Raw genomic sequence first — 27167 nt, forward strand, 5'->3', positions numbered from 1 at the left:
TGCAAGCGAATCGCACCCAGCGGGGAAGGATCTGGGCAATTCCTAGCCAGGAGCCAATGTACGGAAACTGGTCGGAGTATCCTGGTTCTCCTGTTAGGACTCACCATACTCGACGAATCGTTGGTACATCCAATGTCCCTTCTGAAGGCCACCCGACATCAAAGGTGGGCCATTCCAATTCACATAGGGTTCTCAAGTTGCCAGGGTTCATCCTGACTCCACAGTCTCCCGAAAAACCCTTTCTTGAAATTTTTGATCATGGTCTCCAGAACCATAGGTTTACTCTGCCCTGACCCCACGGTGATGTCCCCATGTGCGGTGGCACAGAGACAAAGGGGGGGGTGCCTCCTGAGGTGAAGAGACCAATCAGGTGCCTGTCTAGCCGTGTCCTGAAGGAGCTTAGGTGAGGCTTAGCCATAGCCGTCTCAGCGTTGTGACTTACGATCGGAAACTATTCCAGTGCGGCCATAGACTGTATGCTGTTCACCACAGAATCGCAGACAGGCCCACTCAGACCCCGTAGGCTTCTGGGGACCTTAAGGGTGCCCGCCCGTGGAGTCACAGAATCAGTCCGCTTGAGCAAGCCAGGTCGGACTGCACAGTCACTCACACATTCACACTCCAGAAGTTATTACATTCCCTCCCTGGGAATCCCTACCTGAGAAACCTCTAAGAGGTCTCTGGGAGGTGATCAGGCTCCCCTTCCACCCCAATGAGGGTGGGCCTGTCTGGGTCCTGGGGCCCAGGAATCCGACGTCGGGACCAGGCCCTCACCTGCCAAGTCTCCTTGAGTCCGGCGGGAACAGCAGAGCGGGGCCGGCCCGAGGCGACCGGGGCGGGAGACTGCCGAAGATTAGGCAGGGCGCGCCTTCTCCGTTATGATCTCTCTTTCCGTCACCGCCCGACGTTGCCCCCAAACCAGTGGCAACAATGGGCCAGCGTGGTTGGGTTTCCCGGTCAGGGAACCAAATATTACAGAACCTGGACTGGATCGCCCGACGGAAGAACCAAACGGCACTTGGAGATCTTGGAGGATAGGAGGTTTATTTAACTCCGGTGGGCTCAGAGGAGAGTGATCTCCAAAGGTCTGAGTGGTGAGCACAAACAAAGGGGGCAATTGATACACTTCTACTTCCGCGTACAGGCACCTTTTGGTGCATGCGTGAAGCGGGGCAGGGAGAAGAACCCGGAAGAGCCCCGGGACAAGGACTGGGGCTCTCTCGCTGGCTTGGTCGGTCATCTTAGGACACAGATTTTCCTTATCAAAATGAGGTAACTTGCTCGAGGCCATAAAGTGAAAAGAACAGAAACTTTGGAATGATGTGGTCCTGGATGCAAATTCCACCTTCCCCATTTCCGGCTGTGTGACCTTGGGCGTGTCTCTTAACCTCTCTTTACTACAGTATCTGTCTTCGTTGGGGCTACTATAGTAGAATACCATAGACTGGGTGGCTTAAACATTTATTTCTCACCGTTCTGGAAGCTGGGAAGGCCAAGATCAAGGTGTCAGCCGATTCTGTTCCAGCTGAGAGCACTCTTCCTGGTTTAGAGATGGCAGATGTCTTCTCCTTGTATCCCATGTCAGAGAAAAAAATAATCTCTTACGTCTCTTCTTATAAAGGCACTAATCCCATTCATGTGGGCCCCACCCTCATGACCTTATTGCCTCCCAAAGGCTCCACCTCAGAATACTATCTTTTTGGGGGTTAGGGTTTCAACATTTGCATTTGGGGGGCTACAGTATCCTCATCTGTAAAATGGGAACAGGGTACAATTACTCCCAGGGTGGCCGCTACTCTGCATTAAAGGCAGAATGAGGGCTGGAGCTCAAGCCTCCTGATTTCCAGGGTGGTCTTTTATCCCCAGGAAACTGGTGGTCACCCCTACACCACCTGGTAAGAAGAATCCAGAAAACTTAACATCTGGAAGGGTCACATGGAGAGGAGGGTCTTGTATTATTCTGTGAGGCCCCAAAATGAAGAGCTGGGTTATTGGGGGATGTTAGAAGGAAGTGGGTCAGTTGAAGGGAGGTGTTCCTGACTGAAATAGTTCAGAAACAGCATTCGCAGCTCCGAAGGATAGTGAGAGCTCATTGGTGGAAGAGCCCAAGCAGCACCTGGATGTCCATCTTTCCAGGATGTTGGAGAGGAGAGACTCTCAGGGTAGGAAGTTGGCAGGGGTGATCTCTTAGGTCTCCTTGTATGTAACCGGCTGTAGTAGACACATGCTGTTTGTCTCTGTGGCATCCACTTTTGGAGAGCCACCCTCCTTCTGTGGAATTGGTAAGAAGAGCTGTCAATCAGGATGCTCTATTCATCCCTCCCGCCCCAGGGGAGGGCATATTACCCAGAAGACTAGGGGGAGAGAAAAATCTGAGAAGGGCAAAGGCTGGGAGGTGTGAGAAAGAGGGAGGGAGGGAAGGAGAGAAAGAGAAAAGGGGGGTAGGGAGGGAGGCAGAAAAGGAGAGAGGAAAAGAGAGAGAGAGAGAAACCAGCAGGACTGTCTGTGAGGCTGGAGCCTGGAGAACTAGATGAGAGGTTCAAAGAGGACATGGAGGCCATGTTGTAAACTTTGACTTTGTGTAAGAGATCTTGAGCCCCTGGCTGTGGACCATAAGCCCCACACGCCACTTAGGGTTTGGGATATGCTTTGTTCTAAACATGGAGAAGCTCTGTGAGAGTTCTTCCACCCTGTGGAAAAGCAGGCTTACATAGGCCCAGAAGAACCAATTGGTTCTTCTTGAAGCATTTCTTCACAACTCTGTGTTCAGTGACCTCACACTGAAATGGGCTGTGGCAGAGGTATTCAGGCTTCCACAAATGCTACCAAGCAGGGCTTCCTCCCATGCACCGAGCCCCAGTTGTGAAACATTTCCCAACTTCCACCTTGCCACCACTCCTTCTACCTGATAATCTAATCCAAGGAGCGCTGGGACATCCCAGAGTTTAATGCTGTGATCTTTGCAAATCAGAAAGTGATCAAGCTTGGGGAATTTTATTTTTGTCTGCCCTTAACCATCTGAAGGAAGAATAGCAGAAGTTCAAACCCACAGGCTTTGAGGACAGCCAGACCAAGGTCCAAATTCCAGCCCTGTCACTAATTAGCTGTGTGACCTTGGGTAAGCAATGGAACCTCCCAGAGTTTCATCTGTTCAAAGGGATACTAACACGCACTTCATGGAGTTGTTGTGAGGATCAAATACTATAATAAACTGTAGCACCTGCTGTGTAACAAGGATTCAAATAAATATTAATGCTATCGAATGCTGTTTTTTTTTTTTTTAAGATTTTATTTATTTATTTGACAGAGAGACATAGCGAGAGAGGGAACACAAGCAGGGCAGAGGGAGAGGGAGAAGCAGGCTTCCCACCGAGCAGGGAGCCCAACGATCCCAGGACCCTGGGACCATGACCTGAGCCGAAGGCAGATGCTTAACGACTGAGCCACCCAGGCACCCCTCGAATGCTGTTTTTGATAAAGAGATCTCAATAGAAATATGCTCATTTTATTCCAGATTGGCCTCATTTTCAGTATTTGAGAGAGTGGAAAGAAACTGAAGCAGCACTTTGAGGACCTGTGTAAAGGTTAGGTTGTGGTCACTGGCTGAGATTTTCTGGCCCACAACCAAGATGACTTCTTTGAAGGTTTTGAGAGATGCAACTAGCCTGACCTTTGTGGTCTCAAAATGTCCTTTCATGTTGATACAGCAAGGCAACCAGACACATGATTTCCTAACCTGAGATTGGGGTGGGGGGTGTTACGGAACCTGGACTGGCTCCCCCGACGGAAGAACCAAGGGGCACGAGGAAATCTTGGAGGACAGGAGGTTTATTTAACTCTGCTGGGCTCAGAGGAAAGTGGTCTCCAAAGATCTGAGCACTGAGCACAAACAAAGGGGGCAATTGATACACTTCTACTTCCACGTACTTGGCACTTTTGGTGCAAGCACGAAGCAGAGCAGGGAGAAGAACCTGGAAGAGCCCCAGGGCAAGGACTGGGACTCTCCCACTGGCTTGGTCGGCCATCTTAGGACACAGATTGTCCTTATCAGAGGGAACAGCGGAGAACAAGCATGTGGCAGATTTTGTCAAAAAGAACAGGTGCCAGATTCAGACAAGCCAAGTGGGGGGAACAGGTGGCAGATGAAGACATTTCCCCACCGCCCTGTCCCCACTGCCAAGCTGCTCCCACTTCAGTGGGATTCTGGGCCTGAAAGAGCTGCAGTTGGTTGGATGAAGACACAATCTCTGACTCAAAAGGAAATTCAAAGATAGGGATCCTTTCATCTTCCTTGCCTTTGAGGTCCAAATATGGTCCCTGTGAGACCCTGTTATAAGACGTGCCGATTGAGCTGAAGTCATGAGGCAAATCTCAGAACCATCCAGGAATTTCTGAATGTTTTCACCCAGAACCAAACTCAAGGCAACTTTTAGATCTACCAAGTTCTGTGAAAACGCATTCTCTCGACCAAGAACTGCTGGGCTACAAGTTGAGAGCCAGCATCTGCCACAGAGATGAGCCCAGGATTCTCTCTGCTCTGGGTCTACTCCTAGTTCACGGGCGTGGTCACAGCTGACCAGTGGTCACCCCATCTGTCACTGATACCCAGAGAGTGGACAAAGCAGTTACCCAGAGTTGCTGTGGTCGTGGAGTCTGGCCTGGGCCTGAACCCAGAATCCAGCACCTGCATCAGCTTTCTGGGCCTCAGAATGGCAGTATCCTCATCTGTAAAGAGGAGGCCATACCTCCTTGGAGAGTGGTGGAAAGAGAAAAAATAACATTTAATAAAGGAGAGCAATGATTGCTTTTAGAATCTTGTTGGAAAAGCAATACATATAAATTATTGAAAAACTTAGAAACCAAACATGAGCAGAAAGAAGAAATTTAAATATATATATATCTCATATATATGATATATATCTCCTCACCACCCAGAAATTAACAACCACAAACATATTGGTATAGATCCTCGATCTGTTATCCATACCTATGGACATACAGATTTTTTTTTTTTTAATGGGGCCATATTTTGCTACTTGCTTTTCTGCCACTGAGTATGTTGCAAACATACCCAAGTCATTACATATCCCTGGGCAACATCCTTTTTTAATGACAGGAGACTACACTGCGGTGAGGCTGTTTCCATTGCTTGGAAGTGATTACTCTTCAGGTGCCTGGTAATGCACCAAGGCTTTGGTGTCGGAGGCACCAACTTTCCCCAGAACGAGCCCGTTAGCTCTGGAGGCTGCCACTCCCCCGGTGAAGAATGTACAGAATAACAGGACCGACGCACCAGATTTTCAGAGAGATTAAAGTGGATAACGTGTGGGAAGTGCTTGGCTTAGTATCGGGTACATAGACCGCGCTCAGACACCGCCAATGGTGTCTGAGGCTGTGTTGTTAAACTGGCTCTGAACACTTGCCTTAGTCCTGTTTGAAAGTCCCATATTGGAATTCCTAACTGCGGTTATTGGTAATAAGCAGTTTCCCTTCCCTTCCCTCCCCCCATATACGGATTTACTGATTCCCGGCTCCACGCCCCCTATCCCCACCCCACCCCACCCCACCCCCCAGCGCCCGGGGTCGGGCTGAACAAAGCGCAGGGCAGGCCCTGGGAGCCACCAGCGGTCTCGGAGCGCGGGTGGCGCGGGGAGCTGGCGGCCAGGTCGCTCGCAGCGGCCCGACCGCCGCAGGGAAAGCCCCCGCCGGGCCCCGCCCCGGGCCCGCGGTTCGGCCTCCCATTGGCTGCCGGCCGCCGCAACCTGCGGGCCGCTGAGCCGGGAGGCTCGGGGAGGTGGGACCTGGTGGCGCCCGGCTGGCGGCGCTGGAGCCGGCCTGGCGGGGGTCGGGCGGTGGGTCCCCCTGCTGCTGTGCCTGCTGCAGTCCACTCGAGGTAAGCGCGGGGCCCGCGGGGCGGGCGGGGGCCGCGGGGCGCCTACCCCGGGTGGCAGAGCTCCTGGAAGGAGGGTCGTGGCCGCAGCCTGCCCGCAGCCAGCCGAGCAGGTGCGATCGTACCCGCCCAGCCACCACCCGTTGTCTTCTAAAGTGGAACTTGGGACGAAACAGACCAGAGTCTTTGAAATTCCTTTCCCGGACGAAACTGATCCAGTTTCCTAAGGCCAATGCAACTCCCGGCGAACAGGGAAAAACAGTGGCACTTTAAAAAGCAGCTGCGCTGGTTTATAAAGTCCTGCTTAAGGTTTCCTAAAGGCACTGTCCCCTGCATTAATATGACACTGGATCCTCGCTGTTAGGGGAAGTCCTGCCCCCCGGCGCGGCCCCCATCCCTTCCTCGGGCAGACGGTTTCAGAAGCGCCACACCCAGACTGAGGGGAAGGAGCTCTGGCTTAGTCTGTGCTCTCCTTTTGCTCTTAACAAGCCACTTTTTGTTTCTGGGCTCCCACTGGTAAGTAAGGTGGTACAAAATACCCCAGGCTAGGACCCAACCACCAAACCCCAACCAGTCAGGAGAAGGTCCCAATATTGCCCCCAATCTTAGACTTCCTAGTCTTAGGCTAACAATTTAAGAGCAAGAAGGGCCCTTGGTCATAATTTAATACTAATATTAAAAGCCAACGTTTCTTGACAACTTCTTTGCGCTGGACACCACATTCCCCTACTTAAGTGGTACAACCCAACCATCCTATGAGGTAGGGACTGTCTTCTCTCTTTTCGGTTGGGGAAATTGAGGCTCAGAGCAATCAGGGGAATTGCCCAAGAAGGAAAGCACAGGTGGAACACCTGGAAGAGAAGACTGAGGCTGACGCAAGCGTGGCCAGCTTTGGCTGCCGGGCGGGCAGCTGGAGCAAGACCGTCCATCCACCTGGGTTGGCTCAGGGATGTCCCAGCCCCTGGCACCTCCACAGCAGGGACTGATAATGCAGCTGGCCAAGGACAGTGCACCTGTGTGTATGTGTGGGTGGGGAGGGGATCCTCTGTCCCCCTGTTTCACTGTCAACCTCAATAGTTCTCCTGTCTGGACCCAGCTACACTTTTACCTGGGGAATATTTAATGTACCCGACACAAATTGCAGCGTGTGATGGTTTAGGGTGAAGCGCAGCCAGATCCAGGTTCAAATCTTGGCTCTCACACAAACTGGCTGCGTGGCCTCAGGCAAATTATTTACCATCTGTCTCTGAGTCTAGTGCCCCTGAATGGAAGTGGAATGACACCTACCCCATAGGGTGGTTTGTCCTGAGGATTGAATGAGGTTTTGTGCATAACATGCCAAACCAGTGCTCAGTAGATGGTAACCACTCTAGCTGCTATTTCTCTTGTGGGCATGTCCTGCCCACAACATACCTTATAATCTGCTTGCAGACAGACTTTGGCCTCTGCAGCTCACCTGCTAGAAAGCTGGGAACAGTGACAGCATCTGCACCCCCAGTGATCCGGTTCCAAGTGGGGATCACAGGATGAGGTGGAAGCAGGCACCCATATTTGGGTTAAAAGGCCAGGGGTGGGGAGCTGTGCCGAGAACCATCAGTAGAACTGCTCCCCCCAACCCGTCCCCCACGCCATTCTGTCACCGGTGTGGATTTATGTCATGCCCTGTGTGACACTTCAGGGAGCTGAATTCTCACAGGACCATGAGTTCCTAAAGGGCAGGAATGGAGTTATATTCCTCTTTGAAACTTCTGGCACGCAGTGGTCCACAGATGTCATTAGCCAATAGTGGTTCATAGATGTTGGAAGAATAAAGCTGAATGGGCCCCATGAGAAGCTCAAGGAGGAAATGTGGTCAAGAGCTCAGAATTTGGAGTTGGCTACTAGCCCTGGATTTGAATTCTGATTCTACAACTTATTACCTGACAAGTCCTCTGTTTCCCTCATCTCTAATGTGATGATCACACTTAGTATCTACCTTCTAGGGGTGTGGGGAGGATTGAAAGAAAATGCAACAAAGTACTTAGCATGGCTCCTGGCACATAGTTAGGACACAATACCTGTTAGCTGCTATCATCATCCCCATCATCCCCATCACCCTCACTACCACTACTTAGAGATGTCAGGGAATTGACATTTGAATCAAGTCTTTAAAAGATTAGATGGTAAAAAAAAAAATTTTTTTTAAATAGTGAACAATAGACAGTCAAAGAGTGCTGGGTTCAAAGTCACCCAAGAGATGTAGTAGTTTGAGAAGGACAGGAAGCAAGATTGGCTGCAGCCTCGTGAGCCTGCTGGGGAGCTGTAAGAGAGAGGTCGACAAGATGGCCTGTCATGTACCTCAATAAAGAGCGTGGACTTTATTCTAAGGGCCAGGGAAGGGCATGGAACTGGGGAGGGGTGTAATCAGTGTATATTTCGGAAGATGAGGGTTAGCAGTGAGGAGGAGGTGTCAAGGAGGGGATGTAGGGGCCAGTTAAGGATAGTCAGGGAAAGTGTCACTGAGACAGTGACATCTGAGCAGAGATGTGAAGGAAGCAAAGGCGTGAGTCTGATAGAGATCCAGAGAGGGGGACCAGTCTAGGCAGAGGGAATAGCTCCTGGAAAGGCGTGGAGGTGGAGCGTGCCTGGCATGCTCTAGAAACAGCAGAAAGACCGATGCAGCTGGAGAGCAGGGAGCACAGGGAGAGCAGTGAGTGGGATTAGGTAGGTCTTGGAGCGGGGGGCAGATTATAAAGACTTTGGATTTAACCTTGAATGAAGTGAAAGCCATTAGAGGGTTTAAAGCAGAAGAGCGACTTGATCTGACTTTCATTTTAGCCCTTGTTGCTATGTGGAGAATGGACTGAAAGGACAAGGTTAGAAGCAGGGAGACCAGTTGGAAGGCCTTTGGAATAATCCAAATTATCACAATATTCATTCATTCATTCAACAAATATTTATTGTGCATCTACTCTGTGCCAGGGACCATGGCAGGCAAGCTCTGGGGACATGGCTAAGAAAAGAACTGAGCATCTGCTCCTGAGACCCTCAGGGCTGTTCCCTCCTGGAGTCCAGCAAATCCAATAGATGTTAGATGGTTCCTGTTCGGAGGTGTTCCACTGAAACCCTCAGGTGCCAGATGGACCGCAGAGGCCTAGGGAGGGGAAGGGGCTGCGGTACAAGCAATCAGTGGCCCAGCTATGATTAGAGTCCTGACCCTGGGTGCCCAGCCTACATCATGTCGTCTATGCTTTAGCTACCCCAGATGACTCCTGGTTCTCAAACTCACCGAGCACCTGACTGCCTACCACACCTCTCTTCAGCTCCAAATGGCCATGTCAAGACCAGCCAGGAGCTCCAGGCTTCATGACCTCTATCTCTCCCACAGGGAAACCCCATCTGGCCCCTCCCCAGAACGTGACGCTGCTCTCCCAGGACTTCAGCGTGCACCTGACATGGCTCCCAGGGCCTGGCTACTCCCAGAATGTGACCTATTTTGTGGCCTATCAAAGGTAGAGGGGAGCCTCCGGTCTGGTGTTTGGGGAGCCTGAGGAGGAAGGCAGAGGCTGGATGGGCTTGTCTGGGAGTGTGTGTGGTCAGCTTCCTGGTTCTCTGTGTCCCATGGGAGACAGCATGTGGCAGGTGTTTGGAGAGAGCGTTGATAAAGGTCTGGAGGTGGGAATGGTGTTGATTAGGAGACAGTACACAGGTGTTGGGTCTGCCAGGGCTCGGGAGGATCTTTGAGAAGAGTCAAACAGGGCTCAATTAGAGCTACAAGGGCCCAGGGGTGGAATTCTCCAGGGCCTGGATGAGGTGCTTGGAGTTGTTCCAGCTGACAAGGGAGGGCAGACGTATCTCCTGCAGGGCCCATGGTAGGCATTGCTAGAGGATCACCCTTTTCCCTACGGAGCCTTGAGATCCTTCTCAACCCCGCAGTCCGGGCAGCCATGACTAATCCAGAGAAATCTGAAAGTGGAAGCAGATTTGCTGATTTGCACATAAATAGGAATCACTTGAGGTTCTTTAGCAGGAGAGTAAGATGATGAAAGCAGATAGTCAAGAGGACTCATCCAGGATGGGTGAGGAGGAGGAAGCAGGAAGGGGAGGTAAGTTCTGAGTACGCAGAACCCACCTGTTCCAGGCTGAGTGCTAACGTCTTGCATGAACATTTCACTTCTTCCTCCCTGTATACCCAGGCTGGCACTGCACTTCCTCATTTTTTTTTTTAATTTTATTTGTTTATTTATTTGAGGGAGAGAGGGTGTGAGTAGGGGGAGGAGCAGAGGGAGCATGGAGCCCGACACGGGGCTCAACCCCACGACCCTGAGATCAGGACCTGAACCGAAATCAAGAGTCGGACCCTTAATCGACTGAGCCCTGAACTTCTCCCATTTTAGAGACAAGGAACCTGAGCTCAGAGAGGTGCTATGGTTTGCCCGAGGAAACCAGGGATGGAGCCAGAAGAAAAACCCCAGTCTGTCTGACCCCGAAGCTTATGTGCTTCCTGTTCTTTCATGGTCCCTCCTTCTGTAACATCCAGATGTGAGTGAGGGGGGCCTACCTTGGAAAAGGGCAGATTGCCAGCGAGCTTTCAAAAGAAAGAACTGTACAGAAATGTATCAGGAGGCAGGAAACACCTAACATGTACTGTGTGCTTTGCTGTGTGTCAGGCACTGTGTCCACGCATTAACCGTCCTTATTCTCACAAAGCCCCGGGGGGAGGGGTGCGGCACCTGCCCCCTGCAGGGCAGAAGATGGAGGCACCCAGAATATATTTTGCTCAAAGTCACACAGCTGGGAATAGCGGGGCCGGGATAGATTGATTAGAATTGAAAGTCCATCCTCCAGACCTTTATGATATCGTCCTTCTCTTTTATACTTTTTCAATACCTGTGAGGATTCTAAAATGATGATATTCTAATTGTATTATTTTTTTCACTTATTAGGTGGAATTATTTTACAAAGAGATGCTTCCTCTCTTGTCGTATTTGATATTCAGTGTACTATTCGGATAGGCAAGACAGGGCAAATGCTTGATTTTTTTGTGCAAGTTTTCAAGATCATGAATTTTTGTGCACGTTTTCAAGATCATCTCCCAAAGGCAATTGATTTGATGTTTTTATTATCCTTATGAACTCAAGTACTTAAACATGTTTGATGGTTTCAATCCATTGCAACTTGTCTACTCATTAAAGCTTGAATTGTCCCATCTTTGGCCAGCGAAAATCCTTTCAAGTTAGCTCCTGAGTCCTTTTAATTTGATGCGAGTAGTTTTAATTATTTTACTGCTGTTATACCAAGATGTTTCAGGCTCATTTGTATAATTTCTGACCTAAAACCTGAATCAGCCGTTTCTCCATTTAGTAGAAAATGGTTTTAAAGAACACAATGTGTATCCTAGCTGTGCTGATTACTACTTAGCTATTGCTTTGATCTTTTCAGGATACAGGGTGAGATAGGTAGGTAGGTAGATAGGTAGAAAGATAATTCTAATCCCACCTCTGTTCCTGGCTTCTACTGAGATGGCTAATCAAGTCCATGAGTCCCGTCCATGATCTCCTTATGAAATGATTTCCCAACCACACCCTGACCCTTGGTGTTCCTTCTAGAACGTACTTTCTCCTTTTTTTGCCATATGCATAGGCTGAGAATTTTCCAGTTCTGGTTCCTTTTTGCCTAACAGTGCTTTCTACGTGCCTCTCTCCTCTCTCCTTTTACCGTAAGCAGTAAGGAGAAACCAGGTCACATCTTCAACATTTTGCCTAGACATCTCCTTCGCGACATATCCAAGTTCATCACTTTTAACTTCTATTTCCCACAAAACACCAAAACACAATTCAGCCAAGTTCTTTGCCACTTTACAACAAGGATCACCTTTCCCCCAGTTTCCAGTAAGACATTCTTCCTTTGCATCCAAGCTCTTCCCAGAACGACCTTTGAGTCCATATTCCTATCAACAGTCTCTTCAGGGCACTCTGGGTATTTCTAGCATGCACCCAAAAACTCTTCCCGCCTCTAGCCATTCCCCAGTTGCAAAGCCACTTCCACATTTTTAGCTATTTCTTACATTAGCACCCCATTTATGGTACTAAAATCTGTCTTAATCAGCCAGGGCCACCATGACAAAATACTGTAGCCTGGGGGCCTTAAACAACAGACATGTACTTCTCACACTTTCAGAGGCTGGAAGTCCAAGATCAAGGCATCAGCAGGTTTGCTTTCTCCTGAGGCCTCTCTCCTTGGCTTGCAGATGGTCACCTTCTCCCTCTGTCCTCACATGGCCTTTTCTCTGTGTGAGAGCATGCCTGGTATCCCTTTCTCTTTCTTAAAGAATGTAAGTCCAATTGGTTTAGGGCCCCACTCTTATGACCACATTTAACCCTCATTACCTCTTGAAAGGCCCTATCTCCAAGGACCTATACAGTCATATGGGGGGTTAGGGCCTCAGCATATGATTTTGGGGGGGGGGAATAAAATTTAGTCCATAATACCTAATAAACTGGATTTCATCACATTTAAAACTTTTACTCTTAAAAAAAAAAAAAAAAGCCTGAAGAAAATGAAAAAGCCAGCTACTGAGAAAAAAAAATTCACAGTATATACACTAGAAAAGGACTAGTATCCAAAATAGATAAAGAACTCCTGCATCTTAATAATAAGAAAACAGATCACCTGAAAAGACTTGAATAGTCACTTCACAAAGGAAGATATTTGAATGGCCAAAAAGCACATAAAAAGATGTCCAATAGCCTTAGTCATCAGGGAAATGCAAATCAAAGCTACAGTGAAACACTACCACTCACCAACTGGAATGGCTAAAATTAAAGGGCCTGACAATACGAAGTGTTGTCAAACGTGGAGTAACTAGAACTCTGTGCATTGTTGGTGGGAATGTACGGTCACTTTGGAAATCAGTTTCTTGTCAAGTTTCACCTTCAGTTACCAAATCTCCCAGATTCTACTCCTAACGCTTTTTAAGAGAAATGAAAACAAATGTCCATACAAAGACTTGTACATGAACATTCATACCAGTTTAATTCATAGTAGCCCTGATATGGACTGAAACATACACCCACATATTCATATGCTGAAACCCTAACCGCCCCCCACCCCACAAGAGTGTATTTGGAGATGGGGCCTTTCACGAGGTAATTAAAATTAAATACGGTCATAAGGGTGGGGCCCTAAACCAATAGGACTCTGTGCTAGTATTTTTGTTAATATTTTGTTGATGGTTCATGTTTGGCTCAACTAGTTCGTTCTATTTATGTTCATTAGACCAACTTTGATAATTATGTTTTTCTTTTTTGTGTGTTTTATATACTTGCTGATTATTTTTCTTTGTTCAATCATTAATTACTAAGTGAGGTGTATTAAAAATTTCTCATTATGATTGTGGATTTTCTGTTTCTCCCTATAGTTTTGTCTATTTTTGCTGTATAGAGTATCTAGTTATTTAGCAGGCACATATAAGGGAGAATTTTTATATCTTCCTGATAAATGGAATAATTTCTCATTATGTAGTGATTCTTCTCATCTTTAGTATTTCTTTGGACTTTGAAGTCTATATTTTGTCTCATATTGATATAACTACAACAGGGTTTTTTTTTTTTTATTGTTAATGTTAACATACTATAGCTCTACCAAAAAACAAAACAGAGGAGTTCTTTCCAAAAATCTGTTCTCTTTGCCTACGCCCTTCTTAGCCTCCTCCATTCACGTATCGCTTGGTCCCCAAACCCAGGAGTAACCGTGGATTTTCCTCTCCTCAAGTTCCACATCCAATCCATGAGCAGGTCCTATCTGCTTTTACCTCCAAAATATATCCCCAGTCCAGCCGCTTCTCGTCATCCTCACCTGTTTTCCCTTAGATCACTACTGCAGCCTCCCAGCTGGTTTATCTGAGTGACCTTTTATTTTTTTCTTAAGATTTATTTATTTATTTGAAAGAGAGAGAGAGAACACATGCGCTCAAGAGCCAGTGGGGGAGGGGCAGAGGAGGAGGGAGAGGAAGAGAATCTCAGGCAGACTCCCCACTAAGCACAGAGCCCAACATGGGGCTTGATCTCACGACCCTGAGATTGTGACCTGAGCCAAAACCAAGAGCCGGATGCTCAACCAACTGAGCTACCCAGGCACCCTGAGAGTGATCTTTTAAAAAAAGAAATTAGGTCACGTCAGTCCCCCTATTTGGAACCTTCCAGGGGCTTCCTAGCACACTTGGAATAAAATCCAAGCTCCTTACCAGGATGCGGAGGCCCCACCTACTGTGCCCACCCACTCCTCTGCCCACCTCTCCAGACTGTCCACACCTCTCCCTCCCTTGTCCACTAGTCTGCCGCCATGCTGGCCACCTGGCTCTCTTCTGGACAGGTCAAGCTCCTTCCCACTGCAGGCTTCTGCTTTTGCCATTCCTTCTCCCAGGCCTACACCTGGCTCCCTTGCCATCGAGGCCTCAATACTACCTTCCTGGCCTTTCCTGAGCCACCTTTGGCAAGCAGTCCTCCCCCACTCCCCATTACCGCTGCCCTTACCCGGTCCCGGGTTTACCTCGCTGATGGGATGATTGGCTTTCTCCCCCTCCCACCAGAACGTAAGTACCCGAGGGCAGGACCTGTCAGGCGTTGCCAGTTCCCCAGGGATCATGCCCAGTGTGCAAGTCCCTTCTTTGGACCCTGGTGTTGTCCGAAGGTTGGCATCACAGACCTGCGTGTCCCCTCTGACAGCCACACAGCATCCAGCACGATGCCTGGCACGCAGCAGGGAGCCTGAAAGGCCTGAATGAAGAACGTGGGAACTGGTTGCTAGCACTCACAATAGCAGCCACCACGTGGCCCTGGGGAGGCAGGAGGATGAGGGGGGTGACCTCCTGAGGCCCCAGAGCTAGTGAAGGACAGAGCCAGGATCCCACCACCTGCTTCTCTCCAGAGTCTGAGCTCCGGTAGGACAGACGGATGGGTGGACATTCGGGCAGATGGAGGGACAAGGGAGCACGTGTCCGCTAAGCAACCTTGCCCCAGAGGCAGAGTCCACAGCCCAGGCTCCCCTGTCTCCTCCCTCAGCGCTGCAACCCCCAGACGGTGGCGAAAAGTGAAGAAGTGTGCAGGAACCAAAGAGCTGGCATGTTCTTTGATGTGCCTGGAGAAACAAGACCTGTACAACAAGTTCAAGGGGCGTGTATGGGCGGTTTCTCCCAGTGCCAGGTCCCCCTCGGTGGAGTCCAAGTACCTGGATTACCTTTTTGAAGGTAAGTCTGTGGCTAAGGGACCTGGTGGGAGACTCCCTGTCCAGGAACTTGGCTAAGTGGCACTGCTGTCCCGGCCACCGTCTCCCACCTTCCCAAAGCGGAGGACAGCCGCATGTAGCCTGGCTTTGTGGCAGGGGGTTAGGGGACTTCTGCCAGTACCAGCAATTCCATTTGCACTCCTCCTAGTGATCTTCTTTATCTTCTAGCGAACACAACCTTAGTCGTGAACTACACAAGGCATTTTATATACTTACTCCTATTTTAATGTTCAAATTCTCTTTAAGAAACAATTTTGGGGGGTGCCTGGGTGGCTCAGTCAGTTAAGCGTTAGGCTCGGGTCATGATCTCAGGGTCCTGGGATCAAGCCCCAAGTCAGGCTCCCTGCTCAATGGGGAGTCTCCTTCTCCCTCTCCCTCTGCCCCTTGTCACCTCCCCCCACTTGTGCTCTCTCTCTCTCAAATACATAAGTAAAATCTTTAAAAAAAAAGAAAGAATTTTTTAAAATTCCAGTTTCAAAAGTAACTTCTGTACACTGTAGAAATTGGGGCGGGGGAGAGAAGGAGAGAAAAATAGAGAGGAAAGCATCCGCCATGTGTCCCACATTCAGAAATCACCAGTGTTAACACTGAGCCAGGAGAGCACTCTTCTTTTCCCAGTATATTTTATTTCTAATCCTAATGACAAACCTGTGGGGTTCATTTTCATTAACCCATTTTTAAAAAAATAAACAAAGTAGGATTCACAAAAGTTAAGGAAGTTGCCAGGATACACAGCTAATAAGAGGTGGAGATGGAAGGAGAATCTGGATCTTTCTAATCTTGGTCATGGTACTAGACCAGACCAAGAGGGAGGTGGGGTGGTAAGAAGGAGAAGATAAATGCTCCAACAATAGCCTCACGGAGCTGAGATCTGTAACTTGCTACCCAGTCTTCTCAAAATATGTGAGAGCAGAATAAGGCTTGGAGAGAGAGGTGGAAGGGCTTGAATGAAATTGTCCAGGGGGAATAGTAGAAAGGGAGAAGAGCTGACCTGGGTAGGAGAAGCTGGCTGGGTGGATAAGAAAGGGAGAAAGATGTATGGGTAAGAAGAAAGGCAGCATGGAGGGGGTGCAGGAGGTTACGGTGGAGGAGGGAAAGGAAGAAGGCTATGTGGAAAGACACATGTGTTGATGGGAAGATGGAGGACAGGAAGCAAAGGCAGATGGGTGGATCCATGGGTAGATAGAAGGCTGGGAAGAGGGAAGAGATGGAAGGACAGGAGGAAAGGGGAGGCAAAGGAGGAAGGAAGGGAGGAAGAGAGGACAAGAAGATAAGATGTATGGAACATAAAGAAGAATGGATGGGTGAGGAGGAAGGAGAGTAGGGAAGTAGGGGCTTGGCTAGCCTAAAGGCAGGAAGACAGTCTAAAGGAACAGGAAGAAAGAAAGGAGTGTTGGCTGGAAAGAAAGGAAGGACGGGCAGGCAGGCAGCCAGGCAGGCAAGCTGGAAGAGCGAAGGATGAACCAATAGTTGGAGGGACAAGGGGAAGAGATTAGGATAGAAGGAAAGATGCAACGAGGAGGTTACTTTGCTACTACTATTAATTTTGTGTTTGCTTCCTCCTCCCTGAAGCTCTCCTCACTCTCCCACAGCACACCCCAAGCCGGAATGAGCCTCCCTGCCTTTTGCCACCCTTGGCTGGCGCCCTGGTCATTTGCTTTCTTGAGTTTTGGTAGCTTGTGTATTTCATTGCCCCCTAATTTCCTCCAGCTTCTGGAGGTCAAGATCCCCGTTCCCTCCAGCTGCCTGCTCAGGGCTTAATATGTTATCAGTGGCCCCTGGACTCTGACCTACAGAACTGGGAAATAATGCGTGCGTGTTGTTTTAAGCCACCCTGTTTGTGGTGACGCGTCAGCAGCCGTAGGAAGCTGATACAAGTGGGCAGGATTCTGACAGTGGTACGTGAGGGCACCCAGGTGCAAGGGGCAGCAGGAGGAAAGACAGGTGAGCTGTGAGTCTGGGCTGTTCATTTCACCTCTCTAAGCCTCAGTTTGCCCTTCTGGATGATGAGAATAGTGCTATCTGCCTCCCAGGGTCACTACAGAGCTGAAATAAAATGGCTTTAAGGTTCTTGATGCATAGTAGGTGCTTTACAAACACTGGAGCCACTTTCCCCTTCCAGGAGTGTTCTCTGGGCTGGGGGGAGGGGGGTGTGGTGTGTAGCAGGGGGCAGGGGGATGGAGGCTGACAGGTCCTATTCTGGTTCTGCCAGTGGAGCCAGCTCCCCCTGTCCTGGAAGTCATTCGGACAGAGGAGATCCTGAGCGTCAATGCCACCTACCAGCTGCCTCACTGCATGCCCCCACCGGATCTGAAGTATGAGGTGGATTTCTGGAAGGAAGGCATCAGGAACAAGGTAAGAAGCCCCTTTCCTGCCCCCAGACTGGACCTCCGTCCCCACGGCCCCTCCAAACCCCAGTGCCTCTCACCCTCCCTGCCTACTTTCTGCACACCTCCTCCAGGAAGCCCACCCCACATACCTCTCACTCCTGGCAGTCACCCCCTGACTCTGTACAGTATGACTGGCCTGTGGCCCACGCTTGCCCTTCTCCACCTAAGAAGCCAGTATGGGACGTCCTGCCCCTGCGCATTATAGGTGGTCACAGCACACCTGTTTTCTACCCAATATATATATTTTTTAATTACGAAACCCTTTTGGTCCAATGAAATCTGATTGAAGTACGATAGGCTGTAGGAGGCCCGCTCGCCAAAGCACTGGATTCATTACCAAAAAAATCAGAAAGCACAGACACATTCCAGGAAGGAAACTAGAAGTACTCAGAGACTACCACAAATATGCCATTTCAGACTTGTTTCTCGTGCATGCACGTGTGTGTTTCTGTACACATTGATTGACGGCCGGGGTTGGCAGACGTTTTCTGGAAAGGGCCAGATAGCAGATATTTTCTTCCTTCAAGGGTCAGGCGGCCTGTCCAGCTAGTGGACTCTGCCTCTAACCCACAAAGCAGCCGCAGACAATGGGGCGATACACGGGCATGGCCGTGTTCCAGGGACTTTTTTTTGCTCTGTGCAAAAAAAAAAACCAGCAGGCCAGATTTGACCCGTGGGCTGTAGTTTACTGACCCCTGTTCTTATTCCCTCCTTCTTTCACTGAGCCCACCAACATCCACACTCCTGACCTCCTGCATATGTACTCTGGACCCTAGATCCTCCTCTGACATAGTCCCTGCCTCCCAGAGCATCACAAACATCCTAGACCAGCGCTGTGCCACGCGTGTAATTTTCAATGTTCCTCACTAAATTACGTAAAAGAAACAAGTTCATTTCATTTTAATCATCTATTTTATTTCATCCAATAAAACGTTATCATTTCAACATGTAAATAATATAAAAGTTCCTGGCATGCTTGGCATTCTTTTTTCACGTCGTCTTTGAAAGCCAGTGTGCATTTTATACTCAGAACCCATCTCAGTGTGGACCAGTGGCTGCTGGACTGGGCGGAGCAGCCCTAGAGTTTTCTGGGTCCGTAAGGACTGAATGATGCTCTCTACCCCCAGATACATTGGGAGGCCCTGAGGGCAGGAAGCCTGAGGAATCTGCCCTTCAAAACGGGGACCCGCAGGCCCCTGGGGGGTGCACACGAGGGTGACTCTGAGTGGCAGGGCTGCTCTTGAGTGCATACCGTCTCTACTTCAAGACTCAGTGGGGAAGACACCAGATGATGTTGCTCCCTAATGCTGAAACTGTAAGGCGGGCAAAGAAGACGCGGGATCACTGGAGTATCCTCCTGGCCCCACACTGTCCTGTCCCCACAGCGGGTCTGCCCACCCCCCTGCTGTCTCTCCAAACAGACACGATTTCCGGTCACTCCCCGCGGCCAGCCAGTCCACATCCCCCTGCAGCCAGCCACCAGCGGACACCATTGCCTCAGTGCTAGAACCATCTACACCTTTGGTGATCCTAAATACAGCGACTTCTCCAAGCCGACCTGCTTCTTCCTGGAGGCCCCAGGTGAGTGCCAAGTGATACGGAGGTGAGGACCCCCCCACCCCCCGCCGCCACCGCACATATTATCTCCATCCTATGGCGGTTAAGGGCATGAGTCTAGAGATAGACTCCCCTCAGTTAAAATCCCAGCTCCACCGCATGCACTGTGTGTCTTTGGGTAGCTTACATCACCTCTCTGAATCTTGGTTTCCATAGTCTGTAGGATGGGTTTGCTCTTAGGAGGATTACATGGGATGATGCATGTGAAGCCCGCAGCACATATATGGTTATAGGTGGGAGCCATGGTCATTGTTTCTGTTCTTTTTTTTTTTTTTAAGATTTATTTATTTATTTGAGAGAGAGCACGCACACAAGCTGGGGGGGGGGAGGGAGGACAGAGGGAGAGAATCATTTAAGCAGACTCCCCGCTGAGCACAATCCCATGACCCTGAAATGATCATGACCTGAGCCAAAACCAAGAGTCAGAAGCTCAGCCAACCGAGCCACCCAGGCACCCCATGTTTCTGTAGTTCTTATTTTTCATTACTTAGGAGCCAGCTGGGCATTCCCGGTGCTGCTACCACTTCTGCTTCCCCTGCTGTTGGTCATTGCCATAGGCTATGTGATCTGGAAGCGCTTCAGAGAGAACCCCTGGTTCCAGCGGGCAAAGATGCCATGGGCCCTGGTATGGCAAGTCTGGGTGTGTGCAACAGAGGGGGAGGGTTGTTGAAGAATAAGGAAATGGGTCTGGACTTAAAGACATGAGTCAGATAGAGTGTCAAGATAGTCCAGACTGCAAACATCTCCTATCTTCATGTCTAAATTTCCACCATTAGTAATTCATTCCTTTGGCACCAAATTCAAATGGCAAATATACCTGGGAGGGAGGAGTGCTGGAAGTCCCCATAGTGAAATAACTTCATCTCTGCTATGGATTTGTCAGATGCCAAGAGCAGAGCCCCCAGCCTTGGGACTCAGGAGGAGTACCCAGAAAGGGGAGGGGCAGAGGGTGTTGCCAAAAGCGGAAATCTTAGAAGGATCCCAACACTTAGTTCACAGTTTAACCGAGGGTGAGTCTTGCCCAGGCTGACCCCAGAATCTCCTTACTTGTCTGCTGGCTCACTCCCTTAGAAGCTGGGACAGGGGGAGGCCTGGAGAGATCAGATGGGTCTGACTTGTTCGAATGGAGGCCCAGCGAGGGTGGCTAGGCCATAGGTGTGGCTCAGTGGGCTCTCAGGTCAGGATGGCTTTGAGGATGGATTCTGAGTATCTGCCACACAGGAGTGTTTTTAACGTCCCTCGCTCTGGGAGCTGCAGGGAAATCCCAGCTGAACTACAAGCTCTGTGTTAGACATTTCTGTGCTCTGCCGCACCCCTCCGCCTGCTCTTTACATGGAGAGTCACCACTCAACTTCCAGCAGCCAACACCTGCCGCAGGCGGGGGGTGGGGGGTGCTGCCTCTGGCCTCTGGTGTCCACTGCGCCCATGCATGTGGCCGGCCGGGGAACTGGCCTCGCTCTCACCCTTGCCACCCTTCACCCGACGGCGCCCTGAGGTGCGTGGGCTGCACTGGCTCCCAGCTGCCCTACGGGTAACTTGCCTGATGACAGCCTCTCTTGGTGGCTCTCCCCAGCCCCACTGAATTTTCCCTTACTGGGGTTTCCTGGGATCACTTCCCCCACAGAACTACTTACATTTGACTCCTTGTCTCGGGGTCTGTTGTCAGGGGAACCCATCCTTTAGGAAAGCCTGAATTTTCTGTTCTTTCCTCCCCTTCCCAAATCAGGACTTTTCTGGGTACAGATACCCCATGGCAACCTTTCAGCCCAGTGGCCCTGAGTCCCTGGATACCTTGACCCTCTGTTCCCAAAAGGAACTGACCAGAAGGGTCAGGCCAAGCCTTGGAGTCAGGACCCCAGCCACCGTCCAGGCAAGATCAGAGAAGAACAGTGCTGAGGAGGAGGAGGAGGAGGAGGAGGAGGACGCAGACGACAATGTCAGCTTTCAGCCCTACCTTGAACCACCCCCCTTCCCAGGGCAGGAGCACCAGATCCCGGGGTGCTCTGAGGCAGCTGGCACCTGGAGTCCTCCCGTCCAGGTCGAAGGCTCCTCTGCTGCGGATGCTTCCGACAGAAGCTGGGCCAGCACGGGGGGCTCCTCCCCCTGGGATGAGCCTGGGTCCTCTTGCTATTTGGCCAAGAAGAAGCCAGGCCAAGGGCCAGCTGGGGACGGGTGTCAGGAGCCTCTCCCACTGCCTGAATTCTCCAAGGACTTGAGTTTCCTGGACAGTCCCCTGAAAGATGACCTCTCCTCCTGGGCCAGCTGGGGCTCCTCAGCACCAGAGCTGAATCTGGTCCCTGGGGAGCCCCCAGTTTCTCTTCACACACTGACCTTTTGCTGGGACAGCAGCCCTGAAGAGGAAGAGGAGGAGGAGGAGGAGGAGGAAGAAAGTGAAGGAGGAGGAGGGGGAGGAGGGAGGGAATCAGAAATTGAGGATGATAGTCCTAGCAACTGGGGGGCTGGGAGCCTACGGAAGACTGAGGTCAGAGGTGGGACCCTGGGGCATTACATGGCCAGGTGAGCTGTTCCCCAGCTTCCCTCCAAGTCTGGTGCCACTGAGCTTTCCTAGGACCTGAGATGCCACCGAGACTTGAGAGCCTGGGAGCATCACCACCGAGGCCGTGGAGGGTTCTTGCAGCATTTCGGAAACCCCAGGGTTGGTGTCAATTAGCTTGAGCGGTAAGAAGCCACCCCATCCTTTTTGACTCACCGACTTTGGGCTGAGCTCCAAGAGAGGTGGAGACAAGAATGGGCTGAGGTCAGAGGTTGATTGGCTGTCGCATCACCCCATCGGCTTTGGGGTGACAGGCCAGTTAGAAAAATCAGCCCTGAAAACATGAAACAGGTGAGGTCAGGTCACAGTGGACGCCAAGGGCTAACACCACAAGGGGCCATCTGGATCTGGAGGGAGGGAATTTGGAGTACATCTTTATCAGTGTCGTGCCTTTCTCTGGCACCTCCCGAGCACCCCCACCCCCAGGTCCCAGCCTCCTGGTTCATGAGTCCTCTAGGGTGGGCCCCAGTGAAGAAAAATCTAGTAAGCCAGGGATGTTGGACAGGAAGGGAAACGGTAGTCATTATTCAAATTCCAGCCTCTGACTCAGGGAATTACACAGCTTTTATGATCAGATGACCTCGCTTCAAATCCCAGCTCTGCCATTTACCAGTCCTGTGACTTTGGGTAAGCCACCTTCCTTCACGGTACCTAGGTTTTCTCACCTGCAGCTGAGAGTCCCGAGAGAGACGTGTAGTATGGTGGCTGTCACATCACTGGTACCCTCTGCACGGTGGCTGGTAGGATTCTCCATCCTCCCAGGCTCTGAGAGGACTGCAGGGCATCTCCCACCTGTGACCCCTAAACTCTGAGCGACTAGCGTTCACCTTTCAGCTGGTCTCACCTCTCATCTACCTCCTGCCTCTACCTTCACTTCCTCCCTCCTCCTGGTCAGGAAACTGCACTCTCAGAAAGCCAGAGCCCAGCCAAGAGGGACCCTGACCCCTCTCCCCTTTCCCAAAAAAGAAGGAACCAAATGGTCCACCTTCCAGGGGTCTGATTTGTTGGGGTTGGGGTCACAACCCGGCAGAGAACTAGACTCGTGGGCCTGTGATCCCTGTTTTAGACAGCACTTTAGACTCTTTGATTATAAAGAAGTCCCATTTTCCCTTCTAGTTGTGAGAATCCAGCACCTTCTGGCAGCGTTATGTTAAAAGGTATGGGAGAAGCAGTAAAGTGTCCCCCAAACTGAGAGGGCACTTTGAGGCCGGGAAATGAAGCAGGCCGCTGCATATAGTTTTCACAGAGTTTTATTCAGGGTAACTCACTGACGGGGCGCTTGGGCGGACGATGTTCCGTGCAGAGACATATTTACTCTGGGAAATCCAGGCCTCAGTCCACAGGTGTGATAGAGCCAGGGGACGCTCAGAAGGGCGTTGTGGTGAGATCAGAGGGTCTGCACACACCTCAGAGGGCTGGAGTGCACCTCTTTGACAGCTAACCTTTCATCAGATCCTGTGGTACCACCTGTGCATCAGGAAGGGGAAAGACTATGTTGTCTCTAACAGGTTCCTGGGAGGCCAAAACAAGCCTCCCCCCCCCATCCCAGCCCTGGTGGGCATTTCTAAGGTATGTATATGAATCTCCAAGGGCCTAGAACACATAGCTTCAAGAGAGGTCGTGGAGCGAACATGAACAAGATGGAGAGCCAAAGATGGAGTCAGTATGGTCAGCGCTCCTACAAGGTGACGATCCTTACCTGGGGGCTGGTGAGGGGTGTTCTCAAACCACTGTCTTATTAACCCATACCCACCAGTGTATGGGTGAGCAGAGCTGAGTTTTTACCCACAGGGGCCGAGATTTTTGTCATTTTGTGGCTGGGGTCTGAACCATCGTGGTTCTGTGACCTGGGCCCTGCCATTTAACTGCCAGGACTTGGATTTCTCCATTTGTGAAGAAAGCATCTTTGTAGCCATTTTACCCACAGAGGTGTACTGTTTTGAAGGCAACATGAAGGTTTACCATTAAATGAAAGATCTGGAAAAGGGCATCTGCTCCAGGGGTTCTCAAGCCACATTGAGACCGTTCTCAAACGGTCTTGGGTTTCACAGGACGAGTCTCAATTGCAGGGGATCCGTGGTCCATAGGACCCCCCACTTCCACCAGAGCGGCCTCCCTGAGCCCTGGCGCACCCCCATGGCCTTCCGTGTGAGGCTGTGCTTAGGGAGCTCCACTCCTCAAGAAGTTAGCAAACCACTTTTTTTTTTTAGATTTTATTTATTTATTTGAGAGAGAGAGAGAGAGCACAAGTGAGGTGAGGGGCAGGGGGAGAAGCAGGCTTCCTGCTGAGCAGGGAGCCCGATGTGGGACTCGATGCCAGGACCCTGAGACCATGACCTGAGCTGAAGGCAGATGCTTAACAAGTGAGCCACCCAGGCGCCCAGCAAACCACTTTTTTAATTGAATACCTGTCTTTGTTTCAAACAAAGAAATGTCAACTCACTATGTATGTCCCTACGGGTGAGATCTTTGGTCTCTGGCCAGCTGGGCCAACCACTTTGCCCTTGGCCTTGTCAACAAAATGCCAGGATCTCAGCAAGTATTTCCAGGAGCACAAACTGGCAAGAGGCCTTCACCACTGCTGGGACTCAAACATCCATGCACGCACACACACACACGCACACACACACACACGTGTACATGTCTGCAGGAGCTGAGGCTTGTCCACATCCCTAAGCACAGAAGAAGAAGAACCTCAGCATGCTGAGGTTCTTTCTGGAACCCAGCTGAGCTGCTTCGTGGAAGTAATTTCGAAAAACTAAAAGCTGTCATCACTATTGTCTTAGGCCTCTGTGAAGGAACCACATTATCTCTTTTCTTAAACCTTGTTATTTAAAAAAAAGAAAAAAAAACCAGCCTTGTGTTTTTTTTGTTTTTTTTTTTTAAGCAAGCTTTCAAAGTTTCATTTCTGAGAGAGGCTGAGCTTTTTAGTAATTCTCAATGCCAGCTCTTTTATCCTTAAATCATTAACAAAAAGCCGTGGGAAGCATTGGGAAAGAGCATGATATTCAATATCATAATTTGCCAGGTGTGCTCAGCACTTAACTGTTTACAGAGCCCTCTCCTGCACACAGTGGCCGGCCGGGAGGTGCATAGCCCGAGCTCGGGGGCCACCTGGAAGGATGGGTGGGTGATGCCCCATGCGAAAGCAACATTATGATTCTTTAGCACACTGAGATTATGCATTGTTCTTAGGTATTTGTATTCGTGTCTAATTTTGTTCTATGTTGATAATATATTTAAATAATTTCCTAATGGTCTTGGGTATTTACCCTAAATTGTTCTAAATAAAAAGCTCTATTTTTAGAGAAAACGGCAGGATTGTATGGAGATGTGTGTGCTCTTATTTCTCAAAAGCTCCTCCCCATTCATCTAGCTCTTAGATCACAAGGGTCTTGGGTTGGGTCCCCAGCAACAGACCCAGAGACTAGGATTTGGGGGTATAAAGCAGTGCTGTGTTTCCAGAAAGCACCAATAGGGGAGTGGGAAGCCAGGCAGGGAGGGAAGGCAAACTGTCCAGGTACATAAACATATCACTGTTCTGGGCAACTGGGGCTCAGTCCCCCTGGAGGGCTTTGGGGTTTCAGTGTGGGACTCTCCAGATTTGTTCAGCCAGGAGCAGGAGCTGGGTGGGGAACGTATCCACAAACCCTGTCAGTCCTGTGCAGAGTGCCCCCACTCCCACCCCCCGCGCGAGTCCTCGATCTGTGCTGTTGAAATCCATCAAGCTGAGTGCATGAGAAAGATGAGTGCCGCGGGGGCGGGGGAAGAACACCCAGGTCACCAGCTACAGTGAGGCCCAAGCTGTACCCACAACCCTGGCATCGCACCCTATTGCAACAATGGTCCAGGGAAGGATACAGAACATCCTCCATGGCTGGCCTTGCAAACCTGAATTCATTCCAGTAGATCACTGCTGAGAAGAAGCTCCCAGCTTCCAGTGACTCTCCCAGGACCACCTAGGAACTGACCAGCACGGTGCCTGCTGATCGTCATCATTTACCGGGGCCAGGGCAGATGCTAGACCCAACCTGAGCTGATCCAACAGGTCCCTCTCCGTGGAATTCAGAGTCTTGGCTGCCTGGATCTAGAACAGGTAAGTTCCAACCTGCTGTGGCCCCATCGCCCTCTCCAAGGAGCAGGAAAGCACAGTGTGCAGAAAAAACAGGAATGTGGCAGCCAGGTGAGCTGCTGAGATGACAAGCGATAAACCCTGGCTCCCGTCCATTCCTGAGGCCCAGCTACAGCCCTGTCCCTGGCTTCCCAGCAACATAGTTTTTTGGGGTTTTTTTAAAGATTTTATTTATTTATTTGACAGAGAGAGACACAGCAAGAGAGGGAAGACAAGCAGGGGGAGTGGAAGAGGGAGAAGCAGGCTTCCCACTGAGCAGGGAGCCCGATGCGGGGCTCGATCCCAGGACCCTGGGCTCATGACCTGAGCCGAAGGCAGATGCTTAACGACTGAGCCACCCAGGCACCCCCAGCAATGTAGTTTTAAATCAGCTCCCTGGACTGCCTGTTTCTTGTAACCGAATATCCTTGCCAACTCACAAAGAGACCATCCATATTGTAGCTCGTGGTGAGGTTGGAGCATCTGACCCTTGAATGGATGTGCAGTAGGTCCTTCCCAGAAAACAGGGTAGAAGTTCCTCTCCAAGTGATCCCAATCACCTCCGACTCCACCTTCTGAAGCCAGGTCACCTTTGGAGGGTCTCTTGGACTGTTTGCTGCCCACCTTCCGGCCAGTGGTGGGTTTACAGGGCCGCTGGATCACACGGGTTCCTGGAACTGGGAGAGGGGAGGTTTAGGGTACTGGGCATTACATCCTGAGAACTCCTTTAGGGAAGGGACTGTTTTCCTCCTGGCACCAGCACCTCGCGCAGGGTGGAAGCTTGGTATTGAATAAATTAATGAAGGAATGAACGAGTGAATTAATCTATGAACTGGAGTCAGTAAGGGGCTGGCTATGGCTGAGTTATATATAAGGCAGCCAGAGATCTTGCATATTAGATGACACCATCCCAGATCCCAAATTCCTGTCGCATGTGAATCAGTGCCACTCAGTGAGTGAAATGGCGAGGAAGGGAGCAGATGTGGAAGACAAAACAGTACCCTTACCCCCTAACTGTAACTTCTTATTTCCCATCGTTTAGGACTGGATCGTTGGCTATTTGCTTACAGCTTCCTTAAACTCATTCACTGTGTGCACTAAATGGGGCTAACGTGATGAGAGTTTGGGGGGTTAAAAAAAAAAAAAGACCAGAAAGTGTATCTACATGAGTGAGTCAGTTCTACGAGTCCATTACTCAAGAGATACTGGTTGGCCCCAGGACCCATTCCAGCCCAGGCAGCCCCACCCCTTGGCACATGATGATACATAATGCAGAGGTTTGACAGCTTTTTATAAATTATCAAGAGGTTTTTTCCCCCCCCTTCCCTGCCTCTCTAAGTA

General features: G+C 50.2%; 1 protein-coding gene across 1 annotated transcript; it reads left to right on the forward strand.

The window, feature by feature from the left end:
• The first annotated feature begins 311 nt into the window (after nt 1–311).
• On the forward strand, nt 312–25061 carry IFNLR1 (interferon lambda receptor 1). Its single transcript, XM_035019010.1, has 8 exons — nt 312–403; nt 5694–5893; nt 9258–9381; nt 14932–15116; nt 17367–17509; nt 18966–19125; nt 19653–19786; nt 20888–25061. The coding sequence occupies exons 1-8, from the start codon at nt 312–314 to the stop codon at nt 21680–21682; spliced, it is 1833 nt and encodes a 610-aa protein (XP_034874901.1). The 3' UTR covers nt 21683–25061.
• The last annotated feature ends 2106 nt before the right edge of the window (nt 25062–27167 follow it).

This window comes from Mirounga leonina, unplaced genomic scaffold (assembly GCF_011800145.1).
Source record: "Mirounga leonina isolate KUSES-001 unplaced genomic scaffold, KU_Mleo_1.0 Mir_173, whole genome shotgun sequence".
Classification (NCBI taxonomy): domain Eukaryota; kingdom Metazoa; phylum Chordata; class Mammalia; order Carnivora; family Phocidae; genus Mirounga; species Mirounga leonina.